Below are 21,931 nucleotides of genomic sequence, written 5' to 3'. Positions count from 1 at the left end.
GAAAGTTAAACAGATTTGTAAATGACTTCTATTATAAAATCTTAATCCTTCCAATACTTATCAGCTATTGTTATGATCCACAGGAAGTTCTTCGCTTTTTGAATTTTCTTTCTGCCTGACCACAGTGCTCTCTGCTGACAACTCTGTCCATTTTAGGAAGTGTCCAGAGCAGGAGAGGTTTTCTATGGGGATTTGACTCGTACTCTGGACAGTTCCTAAAATTGACAGAGGTGTCAGCAGAGGGCACTGATGTCGAGGCAGAAAGGAAATTCAAGAGATGAACTTCCTGTGGATCATAACAGCAGATGATAAGTATTGGAAGGTTTAAGACTTTTAGGATTAAGAGAGCACTGTGGTCAGGCAGAAAGGAAATTCAAGAGACGAACTTCCTGTGGATCATAACAGCAGATGATAAGTATTGGAAGGATTAAGATTTTTTTAATAGAAGTAATTTACAAATCTGTTTAACTTTCTGGCACCAGTTGATTTTAGATTTTTTTTTTCCAGTGGAGTACTCCTTTAAGCCAAATAGTCTAATACAGAATGTGATACTTACGGTATATATCCTTCCCTCACCCTTTAATCAGAATATCAACTTTATTAATCCACTAAGATTATAGCCTTCACAACTCCCTGGAAAACACCCACCTCGCCCACTCTTCCCTTCCCTTACTTCCCACCTTCCTCCCATCTCCTCTCACTCACATCGCTCTCCTCCTTTTCCCCTCTTCCCCTCAACCTAATCCCCTCAGTATTTTCTTATATTCTGATGTATCTTGAGGGTGCGTTCACACGCCCTTACTAGAGGCGGGTTGCCCGCTGCAGGAATCCCGCTGCGAGGTACGCTACCATTGATTTAAATGGGTCCACAGACAGTCCGCAATAGTGTCAGATTTGCCAACTGTCCGCGGACCCATTCAAATGGTTGGTAGCGTAACTCGCAGCGGGTTTCCTGCAGTGGGAAACCCGTTGCTAGTTACTAGCGTGTGAACGCACCCTTAAAATGTTTCCAATCTAGCCATGTACTCAAGAACTCAGTGTCGGCTTCATTATTTGTCAACCTCAAATTCTCTAGGTACATGGCATCATTTACCTTAGTACACCAAAAGGACACAATTGGGGATTTTGTCTGTCTCCAAAGTCATGGGATACAGTTTCTCTCAGTCATTACAAGAAAACTAAGTAGAGAACACCTATACGTTTGCATTGGTATATCATTGTGTTGTAACAGAAAAAAGGCCGGAGTCATAGGTATTTGTTTTCCGGTTACCAAACTGATAGTCTTGTGAACCCTCCTCCAAAAATCGGCAAGGGCGGGACATGTCCAAAAAATATGGAGCATTCCGTTCTGCCAGTATATGAATGTATACCCCTAATGTAGGCTACTTAAAGGGGTACTCCAGTGCTTACACATCTTATCCCCTATCCAAAGGATAGGGGATAAGATGCCTGATTGCGGGAGTCCCGTCGCTGGGGACCCCGTGATCCTGCATGCGGCACCCCGTTTGTAATCAGTCCCCGGAGCGTGTTAGCTCTGGGACTGATTACGGTCGACCGCAGGGCCGGCGGCGTGTGACGTCACGCCCCCGCCCCTGTGTGACATCATGCTCCGCCCTTCAATGCAAGCCTACGGGAGGGAGCGTGATAGCTATCACGCTCCCTCCCGTAGGCTTGCATTATTGAGGGGCGGAGCGTGACATCACACGTGGGCGGAGGCGTGACGCCACACGCCGCCGGCCCTGCGGTCGACCAGAATCAGTCCTGGAGCGAACACGCTCCGGGGACTGATTACAAACGGGGTGCCACGTGCATGATCACGGGCGTCCCCAGCTGCGGGACTCCCGCGATCAGGCATCTTATCCCCTATCCTTTGGATAGGGGATAAGATGTGTAAGCACCGGAGTACCCCTTTAACAGATGTGAATGTAGCCTAAAATCTGGTGATATATTGTAAGACTTTGTGTGATTGTCCAATGTCCTCCCATACCCCAAACACAGACAGACAGGATAATTTACTTGTTAATTAATTTGTCATGGCATTCATCTCTAAAATAGAGAAAATAGATTGAGAGAGACCCATTTTAGAACAGGAATCAATTTGAATGGTGACAAACTGTGATGACTGCCATACATTTAATAGCATGGCTAATGGATACACTGGTGTTCCATAGTGATGAAAGTATAGAGATCAAACTGCAGGAATAATCTTATTCACCAATAATCATGATTACTAAATTAATGAATGATCTCTATTGATTATCACTTGATCATCGGACATTTGACAAGTATCTAATGGGTCTACGATCGGGTGGAAATCCCATTAAAGCAATGCATTTCTAATGCCCAATGACATCTTAAAGGAGTATATTTTATGGTGTAGCTTAAGATTGTTTTTGACGTCATATAGCAAATGATATGCATTAAAAATAGAGATGAAAGGGTGCATTGTGTAAGTCAGTAGAGCGTACCTTGTAATTTTCTTGCTGCAGTTCCGTAACTGAAAACCATAATGCGATATTAGCATAGTTTTTGTTAAGGCAATCAATTCTAATATGAGGTGCGTGTTGCTATTGACTATATTGATAAGTTGCTCTTTGGAAGCTATTATAAAAAGTGCCCAAGTTTGGACAATTTGTTATGTGTAAAGCCGCAATTTAGCAGTCCTTGAGACTGATTCCTATCACACTCTTACAAGGCACTGGCTAATACATCATAGTAATGTGCATCCAGTCATAATATAGATCAAGTTTGTAACTACCAAGGTAGCCGGTAAAGAATCTTCTATTGGGCCAAGTGCTGCTTTTACAGGGGTGCCGGATGTAGGCATCAAAGAGTTATTGATGAAAAAATGGTGGGTGCATTGGAAAGGCAGACAAAGGTGAAAGTGACAAAAATAGGACATACAGTGATCCCTCAACTTACAATGGCCTCAGCATACAATAGTTTCAACATACAATGGTCTTTTCTGGACCATTCTAAGTTGAAACCAGACTCAACATACAATGCTACAGACAGTCCAGATCTGTGAAACATGTCAATGAACTGACCAATCAGAATGGGCTTTCACTGGTAAAACTCCTGTATTACTGAAGCGTATGCACTGCCTGGTGTCTGGTAGAGCCCCCTAAAGTATAGGGAGGTATTAAATGTTCTGTACTCTATACCTCTGCCAGGATTAGCTGCTCTTTTGGACACCAGGTGAGGGCGGCTCCATGTTACTTTTTAGGACCTTGTACTGTACAGGACCCCGAAGAAGCTCCTGTCCTCTACATAGACCAGTGCTTCCCAAGCAGGTTGCCCCCAGCTGTTGCATAACTACAACTCCCAGCATGCCCGGACAGCCTTTGGCTGTCCGGGCATGCTGGGAGTTGTAGTTTTGCAACAGCTGAAGGCTTTCTCCTTGGGAAACACTGACATAGACAGTGATTTACAGCTTCCAGCAGATCTTTATTACTTTAATATGTAAGGATTTGCTTTATCTATATTAGTTATCTACTTATTTGTATTTAAAGGTGTACTCCGCCCCAGACATCTTATCCCCTATCCAAACGATAGGGAATAAGATGTTAGATCGCCGTGGTCCCGCTACTGGGGAGCCCCGGGATCCCTGCTGCGGCACAGCTAGCGCTATCATTACTGACGGGCGATACAGGGGACGGAGCAGCGTGACGTCATGGCTCCGCCCCTCGTGACATCACGGCCCATCCCCTTAATGCAAGTCTATGACAGGGGGCGTGATGACCGCCACGCCCCCTCCCATAGACATGTATTGAGGGGTGCGTGCAGTGACGTCACGAGGGGTGAAGCCGTGACGTAACGATGCTCCCGCGCCTGTATTGCCTGTCATTACGAGCAGAGCGAACTCGCTCTGTGCAGTAATGATAGCGTAGTGCCGCAGCGGGGATCCCGGGGATCCCCAGCAGCGGGACCACGGCGATCTGGATAGGGGATAAGATGTCTAGGGGCGGAATACCCCTTTAATTCTCACTTTTTCCTATTTTTGGATGACATTTTGGTGCCTTTAGAACCAATTAACAGGTTTCCATAGAGTTCTGGTCTCAACATACGATGGTTTCAACATACAATGGTCGTCCTGGAACCAATTAATATTGTAACTTGAGGGACCACTGAGAGGCCTTGAAGAATTGGAAATAGACAAGGAACAGACATGGTAGAAAATGCCACATATGCAAATAGGGAGAGCGTAACAAGCAGTAGGGTCAGGTTCCATTTCTTGCTGAGGAGCCTCGTGATGACGTGTATACAGGTTCTACAAGAGCTAATTCTAAGATATAGGTTCTCAGCAGTTACGTATGCGGTCCTCATGATGACAGAATGATGGCTACTTTGAAGGAGTGTATTTGAGTACAAGATGCGTGCCTTAGAAACCATGAGAAACACTGCTAGACCAACTGGTACATTTACTACACCAATAAAATAAGAGGGTGAATAGAGAAGTGTGCAACCCAGGCTTTCACTATGGCCAAATAAATGAAATTATAAAACCTTGTGGAAAAATTACCTTTAGGTAAAAAGCAGTTGGACTTATTGCTATATTAGTTAACTGATATAGCAAGAAGATTCTGGAGGTATCTAACTATATTTTGGTGTTAAGAATTGTATGTAATAGGTGCAGGGGCATAGCTATAGAGGTAGCAGTATCACCGGGGCCCTAATGCCTAAGGGGGCCCCAACACACATCTGCCCCATAAAAGAGCAGTACAATAATTACCATATGGGGCCCTGTTGCACATTTTGCATTGGACCCCGAAGCTGAAAGCTACGCCCCTGAATAGGAGTGAATATTTGGCTGTACATGGTCTAATTTTAGAAATATTGAACCCCTTGTTATTAAAGGCCCTTTTGTATGGGCCAATGATTGATGTACAGGGCTTGGCTTCCAGTATGTCAATCAGTCATAGCAGGTCAGAAGGAGGGAGAGGAGGTGCTGCTGCAGCTCAGGACACCAATCTTACTCTTAGGCTCTTTTATTAATTTACAAACAGCGATCAGCAAAACTAAAGCTAAGCACTAGAGATGAGCGAATTTACAGTAAATTCGATTTGTCACAAACTTGATGACTTTTCCTGCATAAATTAGTTCAGCTTTCCGGTGGGCTGGAAAAGGTGGATACAGTCCTAGGAGACTCTTTCCTAGGAATGTATCCACCTTTTCCAGCCCACCGGAGAACCTGAAGGCTGACCTAATTTACGCAGGAAAAGTCATCAACTGCCGAGCCGAGAAGTTCGTGACGAATCGAATTTACTGTGAGTTCGCTCATATCTACTAAGCACCTGGTGCAAAGCCAGAGATTCCCTTCAAGTGAGGATCATCATTGTGTCCTTATCCTTTGTTTGGTGGCATTTAACCCTTTTTGTTTTTTGATAGTAGTTGGGAGCCTATGGCCTTTGCTCCTTACTGCCACCTCTCCAGTATCCTTGGACATGCAAATGGGTCGTTTCCAACTCACATCTGATTGTGTACTAAACTTTATGAGCTCTTTAATTGACTACATTGACTACATTAAAGTCAGAATCACAATGTCTTTGTAAATTGCTGTTGCAGTCAGAGCTTTGTCCGGTCCTATCCAAGCACAATTAATTATCTCCCATAATTATATTTTATTGATAAGTAAAACATGATTACTGGGTGTAATGGCTGTTACTAGTATAACAATATATTTACTGCCTTGTTGCTGTTCCAGTTTAGACATATCAGTATAGGTCATATATAGTAAAAATTATAATGATCGAATGCTCCTGGGACAAGCAGATCCTGCATGGTTGTCCTTGAATTATACTAATAAAACTTGTATTTAAGACGCATAAAACTTTCTTATTCACGAAAATAATATCCAGGAGAATAATATCTTGCAGCATTCACATGCGTCGTAGCCCCTTCAAACAGGGATGCCTGGTCTAAATCATCAGGGATTGACCACTGCCGATCTAATATTGACACCTATCCTGAGGACAGGCCCTCAGTTTTCAGTCCATAAACCACCTTTGTCCTCAGGTTGGGTGAATGGAGCCGAGTTGTAATACCCCACACAAGCTGAGGACAGGGGTGCAACTGTTTTTGGAGGAAATTAGTTCTGCATTTCTATCCCTGGATAACCCTTTCACTATCTGGCATGTCCAACGTTTCCAGGCGACACCTATCATTAGTTCAGCAAATGTAGTTGTGTTCATAAATGTCTAAGACTAGCTCATAAGACTCATCTAATGTTACTACAAAAGAGAAGTATACAGCGGGTAAAATAAGTATTGAACACATCACCATTTTTCTCAATAAATATATTTCCAGGTGCTATTGACATGAATTTTTTTTTACCAGATATTGATAACAACCCAAATAATCCATACATACGAAGAAACCAAAACAAATAAGCTCAGAAATTAAGTTATGTGTAATAATGTGAAATGACACAGGGAAAAAGTATTGAACACATGAAGAAAGGGAGGTACAAACAGGCATGGAAAGCCAAGACAACAGCTGAAATCTATCAGTAATTAAAAAACAATCCAGCCCCTAGTCGGTGAAAATTAATATCAGCCCAACCATGCCTCCTTCCTTCTGAGGCCATGCCCCCTTTTTCGGGTTTTCCTTGCAAAATGGAGAGTTTTGTTTTTTGTTGTTGCAAATTCTGGCACAAGAAGTGTGACACAATTTGGGCACAAAACCAAGAAAAAAAGATTCGGGATTACGTTATTAAATATCCTCCATTATCTTAATTCTGAAGACCTATACGATTACAATGATACCTGGTTCAGTTTCAACTGATGGCTACAAAAAGGTCTCATTGTCAAGGGATCACACAAGACACATCTCATAATGGGTAAAAGCAAAGAGCCGTCTTAAGACCTTTCCAACCTAATTGTTGCAAAACATAACAATGTCATCGGTTACAGGTACATTTCTAAGCTTCTGAATGTTCCAGTGAGCCCTGTTTTTTTTTATCTAAAGCCGAGGAACGTGCTCTCGAATCACCCAAAGTGCAAGAAAAAGTGCAAACGTGTCACACTAAAAAAAAACGTGCACAAAGGATGCGGTCTATCGCAAGCCCTTCTCCGATAGGAGAGAGGCCCCCCAACAAACCTTACCCTTCGCCTCCGGACCAAAAGGTACCTGCGAGGTTCCAGGTTCGATGTCCCTTTTCACCGAAGCTACTAGGGGACCACAAATGCTCCCGGCATCCTCCAGTGAGCCCTGTTGGGGAAAGAATCATTTCACCATAAATTTGTCTTTCTGACAGAGTAGGAAAAAGAATAATCTGAAGAGTTGTCCAAGAGCCAAGGACACTTGTGGAGAGCTTCAAAAAGACCTGGAATTAGCATGGAGAGTCCACCCCCACTCCCTTGATGTTCACGCACATCACGCTCTAGGGCCGGCATCAGGACGTAGTAACGCCGGCCCTTGAATTCTGGGAGCGCGACGTGTGCGAAAACCGATACGAGGCCCCCACATTAGAGTACCCCCTCCCCCACATTAGGTGCAGCAGAGTACCCCCCACATTAGGTGCAGCAGAGTACCCCCCAGATTAGACGCAGCAGAGTACCCCCTACATTAGGTGCAGCAGAGTACCCCGTCCATTAGGTAGGTAGTGTTCCCCCCACATTGGGTGCAGCATAGTTCTCCCCACATTAGGTAGGCAGTGTTCCCCCCACATTAGGTGCAGCATAGTTCTCCCCACATTAGGTTGGCAGTGTTCCCCCCACATTAGGTGCAGCATAGTTTTCCCCACATTAGGCTGGCAGTGTTCCCCCCCACATTATGTGCAGCAGAGTTCTCCCCACATTAAGTGCAGCAGAGTTCTCCCCACATTAGGCTGGCAGTGTTCCCCCCACATTAGGTGCAGCAGAGTTCTCCCCACATTAGGTGCAGCATAGTTCTCCCCACATTAGGTTGGCAGTGTTCCCCCCACATTAGGTGCAGCATAGTTCCCCCACATGAGGTTGGCAGTGTTCCCCCCACATTAGGCTGGCAGTGTTCCCCCCACATTAGGTGCAACAGAGTTCTCCCCACATTAGGTAGGCAGGGTTCCCCCCACATTAGGTGCAGCAGAGTTCCCCCCACATTAGGTAGGCAGTGTTCCCCCCACATTAGGTGCAGCATAGTTCTCCCCACATTAGGCTCAGCATAGTTCTCCCCACATTAGGCTCAGCATAGTTCTCCCCACATTAGGCTCAGCATAGTTCTCCCCACATTAGGTTGGCAGTGTTCCCCCCACATTTGGTGCAGCATAGTTCTCCCCACATTAGGCTGGCAGTGTTCCTCCCACATTAGGTTCAACAGAGTTCTCCCCACATTAGGTAGGCAGTGTTCCCCCCCACATTAGGTGCAGCATAGTTCTCCCCACATTAGGCTGGCAGAGCCCCCCCTCCACATTAGGCTGGCAGAGCCCCCCCTCCACATTAGGCTGGCAGTGTTCCCCCCACATTAGGTGCAGCATAGTTCTCCCCACATTAGGGGCAGCAGAGTTCCCCCTACATTTGGCTGGCAGTGTTCCCCCACATTAGGCTGGCAGTGTTCCCCCACCTTAGGCTGGCAGTTTTCCCCCACCTTAGGCTGGCAGTGTTTCCCCACATTAGGCAGGCAGTGTTCCCCACAGACATACAGCCTCCAGCCATATACAGTGTATGGCTGGAGGCTGTATGCCCGTGTACTGCCCCACTTCAGTGCTCCGACCACCGCTCCTCCAGTCCGGCCACAGCATTAGTTCCGGGATCGGAGAAGCGGTGGTCGGAACACCGAAGATGACGTCCCGCTGGTCACTTACCAAGCTGGCCAGCGCACGTCTTCCTCCTCCTCGATGCTCCGGTCTTCTGCGCCTCCGTTGCTATGGGCGCACGCACGGGACGTCAGTGACGTCCCGGTGTGCACTATCACCTGGCAGCCCCTGCGTTGTTAAACTTAACGCGGGCCTGCAGAGAGTTAACGGGGGAATCCCTGTGTCTCGAAAACATCTTTCGGGACACAGAGATGTCCTTAATGTTGATGGGGGGAATTGCCCTGTCGCTACAGGACGGGCAAGCACCGGCTCTGCTCGGGGCCCCTGGCCAGCTCGGGGCCCCAAGCAATTGCTTGGTTTGCCTGTCCTGTAGCAACAGGCCTGATTAGCAGGTACTGTTGTCTCAAAGAAACAGTATTTATTGAGAAAAATGGTGACGTGTTCAATACTTATTTCACCCCCTGTATGTCTGAGAAAAAAAAATATTAACATTTCTCAGACATACTTAAATATTTTATTCCTGCAGATTTTCATAATTTTTACATTTACGACCTATGAGAGCAATCATACAATGATTTCCTTTATGGGGCAATTCAAGCATTGAGTCAGAACCTCTAAATAGCAGAACACTGTGAACATTCTTGAAGCAGTAACTTCATGGCGTTATTTTTCCTGTGCAACCACCATGTTATCCACCACGGAGGGCAAGTGGGAGCATGGGAAATGATGGTAAGCGGTGGTCCATGGAACCATTTATTATTTCAAAGTTTAAAGGGGTATTCCGGGATTATTAATATTTTTTTTGTGCTACCCGGGATGTAAAGTTAGTTTAGTTCATAATATAGTGTCTGTACCTGTGTTTGGTGACCGGTCTCGCAATTCTTATTTGAACTTGGCCCTGATGTTTATTTTTATCAGCATATAAAATGGGTGTCCTCTCAGGTTTTCCCAGGTTGCAGTGCAGCCTGAGACATTACATCACTAGTCAGGTGTTAAAAGGTAGCCTGTCTGCTTCAATGGGTGGAATGACCACTGGGTGGGAGGGAGATCATTCTCCACGGGGCTGCAGGGAATTGTAGTTTCAAGCACAGCACAGCATACAAGGCAGCTATTCTTTACTGCAATGGGTGGGGTGACTTATGTGGGAGGGAGAGAAGTGACCTCACACTTACAAACAAGGGATCCTGGGACTTGTAGTTGGACTAAAGGATCCCCAAGATGAAATTGCCATTTCACAAAAAGAAAGCAGCAGGGTTATGGTAATCTCACAACACAGCCATTTACGGATCCTTCCTAAGCATGTCCATTACTGTCTGGCAGGTAAGTAATAAAGTCACCTTATGGTGGATAACCCCTTTAATTTTTTTTATATATCAACTGGCTCCAGAAATTTAATCAGATTTGTAAATTACTTCTATAAAAAAATCTTCATCCTTTCAGTACTTATGAGCTTCTGAAGTTGAGTTGTTCTTTTTTTGTCTAAGTGCTCTCTGATGACAAATGTCTCGGGAACCGCCCAGTTTAGAAGCAAATCCCCATAGCAAACCTCTTCTACTCTGTGCAGTTCCCGAGACAAGCAGAGATGTCAGCAGAGAGCACTGTTGCCAGACAGAAAACAACAACAACTCAACTTCAGCAGCTGATAATTATTGAAAGGATTAAGATTTTTTAATAGAAGTAATTTACAAATCTGTTTAACTTTCTAGAGCCAGTTGATATATATATAAAAATTTTTATTTTTTCCTGGAATACCCCTTTGAGTCCTTCATGTTTCTCCAGAAAAAGGCCACCAGATTACAGATTTACCAACCATGTAAAAGGGAAGGGGCCTGGACAATGTGGTGCCATGTAAATTACTGCTGAGCTGATTTTCTATTGCTAAGAAAAAAACGATTATCATTGTAGATTTTACAAAGCTTCTATACCCGTCAATGTTCAATACTTTAAAAGGCAGAAAATAAAGGAATCCCACAATAACATATTTCTTCGTATCCATTAATCTTCATATGAATCTCTTTTATCCCCCATCGCTGTCTTCGAACACCTTCATCCGTTCATCTGATAGAACATATGGGATCTAGCTTTGATATTTAGAACCTCCCCCTTGCTACCGTAATGTCCGTGACCCGTTCTACGTTCATCCAAAGACGACAAGATACGCCGCCGCTCGTGTCTGATTCATTATTTCGTGCTGGTGAGTTATTGAAGCCTGGGCCCGGGTAAAAAGTAGATAACATTATGACGCACAAGCTCATCTGCATATAAATTGAGCTAATCAGAAATGCAAATTGCAATCATGGAAAGACGTGAAAGGCGACTATAATTGTGCGACGGTGACAAGAGCTCGGCTCAAATATTGTCATTGTTCTTCTTTACAGCAACGGTTCGCATCAGTGACTTAGATTAAGGGGGAAAAATACAAATTATTCTATATTAAAGTCAACGTACATAGGAATCATGTGGGTAAAACTATAGTATAATTTACTAATGATTTATCTCTGTTGCAAAACTACAACTCTCAGCATGTCCGGACAGCCTTCGGCTGTCCGGGCATGCTGGGAGTTGTAGTTTTGCAACAGCTGGAGGAACACTGGTTGGGAAACACTGCTTTATTTATTCTTTATAATACTTGTTAACCTTTCGATAAGTAGCTTGGAGGTTCAGTGGTTAGCACTTTTGCCTTGCAGCAATGGAATTCGAGCTTTAACCCCTTAAGGACCACGGGTTTTTCTGTTTTTGCAATTTCGTTTTTTCCTCCTCACCTTTTAAAAATCATAACCCATTCAATTTTGCACCTAAAAAACCAATATGATGGCTTATTTTTTGCGCCACCAATTCTACTTTGCAGTGACATCAGTCATTTTACCCAAAAATCCACGGCGAAATGGAAAAACAATCATTGTGCAACGAAATTGAAGAAAAAATGCCATTTTGTAAATGCCATTTTGGGGGCTTCCGTTTCTACGCAGTACATTTTTCAGTAAAAATGACACCTGATCTTTATTCTGTAGGTCCATATGATTAACCCCTTAAGGACGCAGCCCTTTTTCACCTTAAGGACTGAGCCCTTTTTCACAATTCTGACCACCGTCACTTTACGAATTAATAACGTGAAAACGCTTTGACCGAATATTCTGATTCTGAGATAGTTTTTTCGTGACATATTCTTCTTTATTTTGGTGGTAAATTTTCGGCGTTACTTGCATCCTTTTTTGGTGAAAAATCCCAAAATTTCTTGAAAATTTTGAAAATTTAGCATTTTTCTAACTTTGAAGCTCTCTACTTGTAAGGAAAATGGATCTTCACAATAAATTGTATTTTTCTTCACAAATACAATATGTCCACTTTATGTTGGCATCATAAAATGGACATATTTTTGCTTTTTGAAAAATTAGAGGGCTTCAAAGTAGAGCAGTAATTTTCAAAAATGTCATGAAAATTGCTAAATCTGAAGGGACAGATGTTGCAAAACTAAAACTCCCAGCATGCCCAGACAGCCTTTGCCTGTCAGGGCATGCTGGGAGTTGCAGTTTGGCCTTCCTAGTGGTTGCCACAGTAAAGATCGTTTTACTTTCACTTCCAATCCCCCCCCCACGTCGATTTCCTACCTGAGCAAGTATCCAGCAGGCTCCAGCGAAGATCCCGGGTCCCCAGGTATCTTCTCCTGCAGGTACCGGCCTCCATCTTCTTCCCAGATCCCCCCGACATCAAGGGGCGGGCAGAACGGGGGTTGCCATGGCATCCCCCTGTCCTGCGCTGCCATTGGTCAGAACTCCGTTCTGACTAATTGCAGGGGATAGGAGGAGATCGCAGCTCTGCGACCTCACTCCTATCCCTTAGGCTGATCAGGGCTGTTGCTGACAACTTCGATCAGCCCTATTTTCCGGGTTATCGGGTCACCAGAGACCCGATCAGCCCGGAATTGGAGAATGGACAATGTCTGAATTGACATGCGATTTTCTCCGATCGCCGACATGGGAGGTCTCAGGACCCCCCTGGGCGATGTGCCGGGGTGCCTGCTGAATGATTTCAGCAGGCATCCGGCTCCGGTCCCCAACCGGCTAGCGGTGGGGACCTGATTTCCCACGGGCGTATGGATACGCCCTCGGTCCATAAGGACTCGGAATTCAGGGCGCATCCATACACCCTGTGTCCTGAAGAGGTTAAAATGATATCCTACTTATATAGGTTTGATTTTGTCATACTTCTGTAAAAAATCATAACTACATGCAGAAAAATGTATATGTTTAAAATTGTCATTTTCTGACCCCTATAACTTTTTTATTTTTCCGCGTATGGGCATGTTTGAGGGCTCATTTTTTGCGCCTTGATCTGAAGTTTTTAGTGGTACCATTTTTGTATTGCATTTGAGGCTTGGTCGTTAAGGGGTTAAGGGGATACTCCGGTGGCAAACTTTTTTTATTTTTTATTTTTTTAAATCAACTGGTGCCAGAAAGTTAAACAGATTTGCAAATGACTTCTATTAAAAAATCTTAATCCTTCCAGTACTTATTAGCTGCTGAATACTACAGAAGAAATTATTTTATTTTTGGAACAAAGTGCTCTCTGCTGACATCACGAGCACAGTGCTCTCTGCTGACATCACTGTCCATTTTAGGAACTGTGCAGAGCAGCATATGTTTGCTATGGGGATTTTCTCCTACTCTGGACAGTTCTTAAAATGGACAAAGATGTCAGCTGAGAGCACTGTGGTCATGATGTCAGCAGAGAGCACTGTGCTCGTGATGTCAGCAGAGAGCTCTGTGTTCAAAAAAAAAAAAAAGAATTTCCTCTGTAGTATTGAGCAGCTAATAAGCCCTGGAAGGATTAAGATTTTTTAATAGAAGTAATTTACAAATCTGTTTAACTTTCTGGCACCAGTTGATTTTAAAAATAAAAATTTTCCATTGGAGTACCCCTTTAAATCCCACCAAGGACAACATCTGCAACTAGTTTATGTGTCCTCCCTGTTGTAGTTTTGCAACATTTGTAGTTTTGCAACAGCTGGAGGCAAACTGATCGAGAAACACTGTTTTATATTGTATTTATTATAATAGTAGACTTTTCTATAAGTAGCATAGAAACTCAGTAGTTAATACTTTTACCTTGCTGCGCTGAGCTCTTAGGTTCAAATGCCACCAAGGAAAACATCTGCAATGGGTTTGTGAGCTTTCCCCATGTTTGTGTGGGATGCTGGGAGTTGTAGTTTTGCCACACATTGGTTGGGAAACACCGCTTTATCTATTATTTATGATAACAGTTGACTTTTCCATAAATAGCATAGAAGCTCAGTGGTTAGAACCGATGCCTTGTAGCATTGGAGTCCTAGGTTCAAATCTTAACATCTACAACGAGTTTGTGTTCTCCCTGTTGCCGTTTTGCAACAGCTGGAGGCACACTGGTTGAGGAACACTGTTTTTTCTTTTATTTAATGGATAATAGTTGACTTTTCTATAAATAGCACAAAGGCTCATTGGTTAACACTGTTTCCTTGCAGCACTGGAATCCTAGGTTTAAAGGGGTTATGCCTTTTTTTTATATATATATCAACTGGCTCCAGAAAGTTAAACAGATTTGTAAATTACTTCTATTAAAAACTCTTAATCCTTTCAGTACTTATGAGCTGCTGATGTTGAGTTGCACTTAACTGATGGCAGGCAGCACACACTTTTTCTCTCACTCTTCTGAGCACTCACCTCTAGCATTCCGGCCTTTTGGCTGTTAATCTGCGAGGAATTTTTATAGATGCGGTAGCCCTTCTGGGTGTCCATCCTGCCGGTCTAGGGGAGGTGTGTGTGGCCATCAGGTTACTCACTTCCCTGCCATGCCCCGTGGCATTCCTGCTTTGGCAGGAATGCCGAACCGGTTTTACTGGTTCCTTGGTGGAAACTTGGTTAACGCCTAGTTGTTTGCCAGGAACACTTTTCGGTCTCTGAGTAGCTTCGGCGAAAGGGGACATCGTACCTGGAACCTAGCAGGTGCCTTATGGCCCAGAGGCGAAGAGTTTGGTTTGTTGGGGGGCCTCTCTTCTGTTGGAGAAGGGCTTGCGATGGACCACATCCTCGTGCATGTTTTTTTTGTGTGAACACTCGCACTTTTTACTTGCACTTGGGTGATTTGAGAGCACGTACCTCGGCTTTCAATAATAAAAAAATAAAATCTGTGTGCTATATAAAAAATGTATTATTATTGATAACATTTTTATTATTATTATTATTATTATTAATAATACATATGTTACTAATGTTAGTAATTAAAACAATTACTGTTCAAACTTAGTATCTCCAGAGAAAAGCCAATTGCTTTAATAACAAAAAAACTAAAACAAAAAAGCCCTACTGCTGAAAACTCGGGCGATTGTGCTGCTGTCGTGTAAAGGTCCATTTTCACCACAGGAGACCCCATTTAAATCAGCAGGAATGAATGATTTCAATTGACAATTGAGATGCTTGAAAACCAGTTGCAGCTCACATGTGAGGGGCGTTGTAGGCCAAACAAGCCCCCCCCCCAAAAAAAAAGAACATAGGAGAAAGTACAGTCTATTTCAGACAACCTCTTTAGATGTGATTTAATGATAAAATGTTGTAAAAAACTTTTTTTCTCACTGTTAAATTGTAAAGAACAAAAAGAAAGAGATATAATATGCTCTGTTGCTCCATGCTATTGTCAAGCACAGATAAACTGCAGCAGAGGCTTATGGGTAATGGAATACAAAATACGCACAACCAACATGTCAATTTATTACTCCCCTATCTGTTTTGTTTTGGTATTTTTCTTTTTTTTTTTTTCCAGTGTATAGTTAAATTTCTATTTTCTCAGAATGTAAAAATATCCAGTGAATCAAGACAGCCATCTAGTGTCCTACCTCGGGATCTTGAAGAGCGCTTTCACTGGATGCAAGGAAGACAAAGGCGGATCTCCGTCTGCCAGCTCGATGGCCGTGATCCCGAGGGACCAAACATCACAGCGGACATCATAGGAGTAATCATACTGTTGCTCACAGGCTATGACCTATTGAAAGGATCATAAGACGGGGTTAGTGTTAAATTACATCAAATCCTATGAGATCCCAGTTGGCTCTTTAATAATGTTACTGATAGATCATTAACTAAACATAAATATTTAGCAATACATAAATTATACCAACAGTGACTTCATTTCTAAGCATTAGACTCACATGACTACGGATTTATTTTATATTCTAGATTTTTCCTGTTGTCTCTGTAACAATGGGGTGCAACCATAGTGGGTGCAAGGGTGGCAGTCGCATGATGACCTTGGTTTTAAAGGGTAACTCCACTGGCAAAGGTACGGAACATTTAGTTCCAAACGCTGTGTGCGCACTGCAGGGGTCGCCATGCCCCCTCAATGCAAGTCTATGGGACAGGGCATGGCGGTCACCACGCCCCCTCCCATAGACTTGCATTGAGGAGGCTTGATGTGATTTTACAAGGTGGCGTGGCCGACATACGCAGCACGCACACATCGTTCTGAACTAAATGTTCCGAACGCTGGTCAGTGGAGTACCCCTATAAAGGGGTACTCCACTGGCCAGCGTTTGGAACTAAATGTTCCAAATGCTGTTTTCAGGCTTCGGGGGTTGGCCACTCCCCTCATGATGTCATGGCCATGCCCCCTCAATGCAAGTCTATGGCAGGGGGCGTGGCACCCCTCCCATAGACTTGCATTGAGGGGGCTTGGCCGTGATGTCACGAGGGACATGGCCAACCCCCGCAGAGCGAAAACAGTGTTCCGAACATTTAGTTCTGAACGCTGGCCAGGGGAGTACCCCTTTAAAGAGGGCCCAAAGACCTCTGCTACATAGGAAACACCTGAACAAAAATCACACATGGTAGTAGGGGGGCCTTTTTCCAGATGTTTTCAGTTACTGCCATTTTCATATGCCCTATCAAAGCATATGGACTTCATAGAGAATTCCCCCCTGCTAAGAACCCCCCCCCCCCCCCCCCCATTAGCCCTTATTAGACATTGTAGCCCATTTAGTTTAGTGCACACTATATGATACTTCAGTTCTCCGTCATTGACCAAAATGTGTACAGAGCCCTATCTGTGCGATCAGCTTACTGTTGTGGGGTCTGCTTCTAAAAATAGGTTCCTATGTTCACATGACCCCCTCCCTCCCCCAAGGCTATGTTAACATGGTGGAAATTCTGTGATTCCACTCTAATTCCTGTTTCCTTTTTAGTTTGTTGATTACTGCTTGTTTTCCGCTTTCCGTACACTTTTGCGGAATCCATGCGGAAACTGCACAGAATTTATGCAGAATTTCTTGCATTCAACACACAGGTTCTTGAAAGAATTCAGAGTCCCACTGACTTCAATGGGATTGCACCACACAATTATGCAAAATTTACAAACAAGTTGAAAGTTTTTGCAGAATACAGAATGCGGAATTTCTGCAGTGGAATGTTTTCCATATGAATATGAATGTATCCCCAGTCAACACAATGTACAGTAAATTTTGCAGAATTTCCAAGCAGAATTTTCTGGCGGAATTCTGCTCAGAAACTCCACCATGTGAACATGGTCTAAGGCTTCAATTCAACTCAATGACATTTTAGTGAACGGTCTCATTTGGCTTGATTTGCAATGAGAGGTTCCCTTAAAGGGGTATTCCGGCCAAATACATCTTATCCCCTATCCAAAGGGACCCCTCACGATCTCCGTGCAGCACCCGCATTCTATGCGGGGCTACATCTCCAGTCTCGGAAAAGTCTTTGTTTCTGGGACAGGAGAAGTGACGTCACAGCACGTCCCCTCGTGGCATCACACCACAATCCCTCCATTTATGTCTGTGTTTATAAAGTGTGAACAGATTATTCAGTACATTAAATTAATCCCTAGTTCCCTGGCCTATGTGTGGTTAGCACCAATTTTTGGGAACTGGATGAAAAAGAAGTAGCAAACATTGAAAAAGGATGAAGAGTAGAGCAGAGAGGCGTAACTTGAACCTCCTGGATGACTATGCAAAATCTGGAACAGGGTGCTCACCTACCACATGCCATTTATAATGGTGTCAACATATCAGCAGAGAAACTATTCCAGAGAACTGGTGCATCATGAGCAAAGTCTTGGAGACGGGAGTGAGAGGTTTGTTTTATAGAAGATGTTAGTTTTCGTTAGCAGAGCGTAGAGCGCGTGTAGGATGGTAGACAGAGATGAGGGAGGAGATATAGGGAGGTGCAGCTCTGGGGAAAGCTTTGTGGGTGAGACTGAGGATTTTGTACTGTAATTCGGACTAAACGGCTAACCAGTGTAGTGAATGACACAGAGGGGAGGTATCGGTGTAATGGCTGACGAGGAGTCTGATTGATGGCTTATTTTTTCAAATTCAAACTTTAGAGAACCAGAGGCAATTGACTACTGGCAACCCATCTTAATTCATAGGCTCTACTCATGACAGGACATGGTGGCAAATTAATTGTTTAGGGCAGAGCTATATGTAGGCATTTCTTCACAGGAGGTAATTCTACCATGTGGCATCTCCATAAACTCATAAACCAATCAAATAATACAGACTATGATATTAATGGCCTGACAATATCAGATTGGTGGTTCCGGGTACCATATTTTCTACATTCAGACATAATTCCATACATTTGTGGTAGTCACAGGGTGTAAGGTGTAATTGTCAGTTTGTGGCGCCAGGACACCGTTAACCTACACGGTCCGAGATTTAGATAGCTTCTCCTGGGCCAGGCACAAGGTAATGAATTCACTGATGCAAGGTTACGGATAACTATCTTTACTTTGCTAAAGGTAGCAGATCTAAGGCAGAGTGGAACCCGGGGTGCCTGTCGCCTTGCTGGGCATTGTAGTTGCTGTTGAATGCAGCTTTAAGATTATTAGCCGCACACGCTGACTTAAAAGACTTAACTTGACTGACTGACTGACTGATGTAGAGATTTTCCCCAAGAGCTTTGCTTAGTTTTGCTTATATTCACCCGTGCATTGGGGTTTTTCCTGAGATTAGCGTGACTATGGAATTTTGTCGTTTCCTTCTCCCAAGGCTTCTCCTCGGATTGCTAGCTGGAACACACTCTCCTTCACTCTGAACACACTGAACACTAGACTACCACTCTCCAACTAAACAGCCCCCCCCCCCCCTACACTACATAAAGTCAAGGTTTGGTGGTCCCCCATTGGGCGTCCAGGGCATCTGGCCTCTCTGTCACAATCTTTTAAAGGTACAGTGCATAAATAAATACGTAAATACTTTTTGAAGAAAGAAAGTATGGAGGGTCCAGCACTTCGTTGCAAGCAGCTTTATTGAAGATACATCACACCATAAAAACGACAGTCAAGTCAGTCAGACATGTTTTGAGCGCAAGCGCTCTTCCTCGGTGACCGAGGTCACCGAGGAAGTACGCTTGCGCTCGAAACATGTCTGATTAACTGTTGTTTTTATGGTGTGATGTATCTTCAATAAAGCTGCTTGCAACGAAACACTGGACCCTCCGTACTTTCTTTCTTCAATATTGGATGCCTTGCCGGGCACCGGTCCGAGCACCGTACATCAGGGAAGGTGAGCTGGATCACTCACTTGTTTGACACATACCTTGTGCCTCTCTGCAGACTCCTTCCCCCCCTCTCTTGTCTGTATCAACAGAGCTGCTGCCCAGATCAAGTTAAGAAGTAACCACTGTATATTAGTGACACCCCACAAGATCTGCCATTTTGAAGATGGATGTGCATACACGCATAACACACACACAGCATACTGTGCATTCACAAAGTCTTCAGACCCTGTTCATTTTTCACCTTTTGTTATGCTGCTCCTTATGCTGCTACAGTGGTCCCTCAAGTTACAATATTAATTAGTTCCAGGACGACCATTGTATGTTGAAACCATTGTATGTTGAGACCAGGACTATGGAAACCTGGCAATTGGTTCTGAAGCCCCAAAATGTCATCCAAAAATAGGAAAAAGTGAGAATTAAAGATAAATAAGTAGATAACTAATATAGATAAAGCAAGTCCTTACACATAATAGTAGGAAAGATCTGCTGGGAGCTGTAAATCACTGTCTATGTCAGTGTTTCCCAAGCAGGGAGCCTTCAGCTGTTGCTAAACTACAACTCCCAGCATGCTGGGAGTTGTAGTTTTGCAACAGCTGGGGCCACCCTGCTTGGAAAACACTGGTCTATGTAGAGGACAGGAGCTTCTTCAGGATCCTGTACAGTACACAGTGTCCTAAAAAGTAATGGAGTCGCCCTCACCTGGTGTCCAAAGGAGCAGCTAACCCTGGTACAGGTAAAGTATACAGAACCTGTAGTACCTCCCTGTACTGTAGGGGGCGCTACCAGACACCAGTCAGTGCATACACTTCAGTAATACAGGGGTTTTACCAGTGAATGCCCATTTTGATTGGTCGGTTCTTCCAGCCATTGACACGTTTCACAGATCTGGACTGTCTGTACACTGTATGTTGAGTCTGGTTTCAACTTACGATGGTCCAGAAAAGACCATTGTATGTTGAAACTATTGTATGTTGAGGCCATTGTAAGTTGAGGGATCACTGTAATGACAAAATTAACAATTCACCAGCTTTATTAGTTAATTTAAAGAAATACTGGTAGAAAAGAGGTAATGTAAACAAGGAACACGCCACAGCAAGGACATATTTCAAAAGTTACAATCGCATTTACATTACCTTCTATGTACGAGTATTTTTAACACTAAATTATAAAGCTGGATAATTGGATAATTTTTAACAGAATGTTCAATGGATACTGGGCCTCTACTACTACAAATTATTTTTTTGGAATTTTTTTCCATCATATGGCTTGGTTGTTGCTCTGATATGCATTGCCAGCTGTGAGACCTTATATAAACAAGGGCGAGTCTTTCAAAATCATGTCCAATAAACTGAATTTAAAACAGGTGACTCCAACCAAGGTGTAGAAAGTATAGGTGATAGAAAGATATGGTAGGCCCCAAAGTTCAATTTCAAGGACCATAGCAAAGGGTCTGAATACTTATGTCCAAATGAAATTTTGAATGAAACCGGAACCCAGTTAAATATTTCTGGAGAGACTTATAAATGGCTTCCACTAATGGTCCCCATCCAACCTGACAGAGCTTGAGAGAATCTGCAGAGAATAATGGCAGAAAATTCCCAAATCCAGGTGTGTGAACCCTGTGGCCTCATCCCCAAGAAAACTGGAAGCTAGAATCACTGCCAAAGGGGCTTCAACTAATAACTGAATAAAGGGTCTGAATACTTATGTTAATGCAAGATTTTAGCTTTTCCTTTTCAATAAATAAGTAAAGATTTGTCACGTACCGGCAGGACTGGTAGTGGATCCTCTGAACCAGAGAGGCGATGACGCGGGTTGTACCAGAGGACCGGTTCTAAGTGGTTATTGGTTTTCACCAGAGCCCACCGCAAGGCGGGATGGACTTGCTGCGGCGGTAACCACCAGGTCGTATCCTCCAGTAGCAACTCGACCTTTCTGGTGGCTGATATGGCGTGGTACACAGGGAGCAGGCAAGAGCGTAGTCGGACGTAGCAGAGGTCAGGGCAGGCAGCAAGGGTTCACAGGCGAGTATACGGTAGCAATGGGTACGGCAACTGGCAAGGCAATAATCACTGTAGGGAACACTTTCTCAGAGGCACAAGGCACAAAGATCCGGCAGGGGCAGAAGGGGCAGGTGCCTTTTATTGGGAAATCACAATGGGAGGTGGGAGGTGCGCTGGCCCTTTAAATTTACTGAAGCCGGGAGAGCGGGGACGCGCGAGCCGGGACCCAGGAGCAAGAAGCACCGCGCGGGGAGCAGGTGAGATGAACGGGCACGCGGCTCGTGAGCGGGGACCAGCTGCCACGCTAGCCGCGTCCCTGCCACAGTGAGACCCGCGCTCCCCGGTCAGTGTGTTTGATCGGGAGACGCCGGGACCCCAGCACGGAGGACACAGGCAGCGGGCGCTCCGGTCCGGAGGTGGAGACCGGAGCCCTGGCTGTGACAAGATTTCTAACATTCTATTTCCATTTTTCCATCATGGGGTATTGACTAGTGTTGCTTGCGAATATTCGCAATTCGAATTTTATTCGCGAATATCGCATATCCGCGAATTTGCGAATATTTGCGAATATAGCACTATATATTCGAAATGACGAATATTCGCTTTTTTTTTTTTTTTCACAGTACACATCACAGTGATCATCCCTCTCTGCTTCC

The 21,931-nt window shown here is 44.1% G+C and overlaps 1 protein-coding gene across 11 annotated transcripts in view; it reads right to left on the bottom strand.

Annotated features, from left to right (window-relative positions):
• The window catches only part of MYO3B (myosin IIIB), a 523,821-nt gene that overhangs the window by 361,034 nt on the left and 140,856 nt on the right, over window positions 1-21,931 (bottom strand). For all 11 annotated transcript variants that reach the window (XM_056536145.1, XM_056536147.1, XM_056536146.1 and 8 more), the window contains one exon: window positions 15,597-15,742. In XM_056536145.1, the coding sequence (XP_056392120.1) occupies window positions 15,597-15,742 (146 nt within the window). The remainder of the gene's footprint in view (window positions 1-15,596; window positions 15,743-21,931) is intronic.

The sequence above is a fragment of the Hyla sarda genome, chromosome 8 (genome assembly GCF_029499605.1).
Source record: "Hyla sarda isolate aHylSar1 chromosome 8, aHylSar1.hap1, whole genome shotgun sequence".
Classification (NCBI taxonomy): Eukaryota; Metazoa; Chordata; class Amphibia; order Anura; family Hylidae; genus Hyla; species Hyla sarda.
The sequence above is the reverse complement of the archived record's forward strand: the minus strand, read 5'-3'. Positions and strand labels throughout refer to the sequence as shown.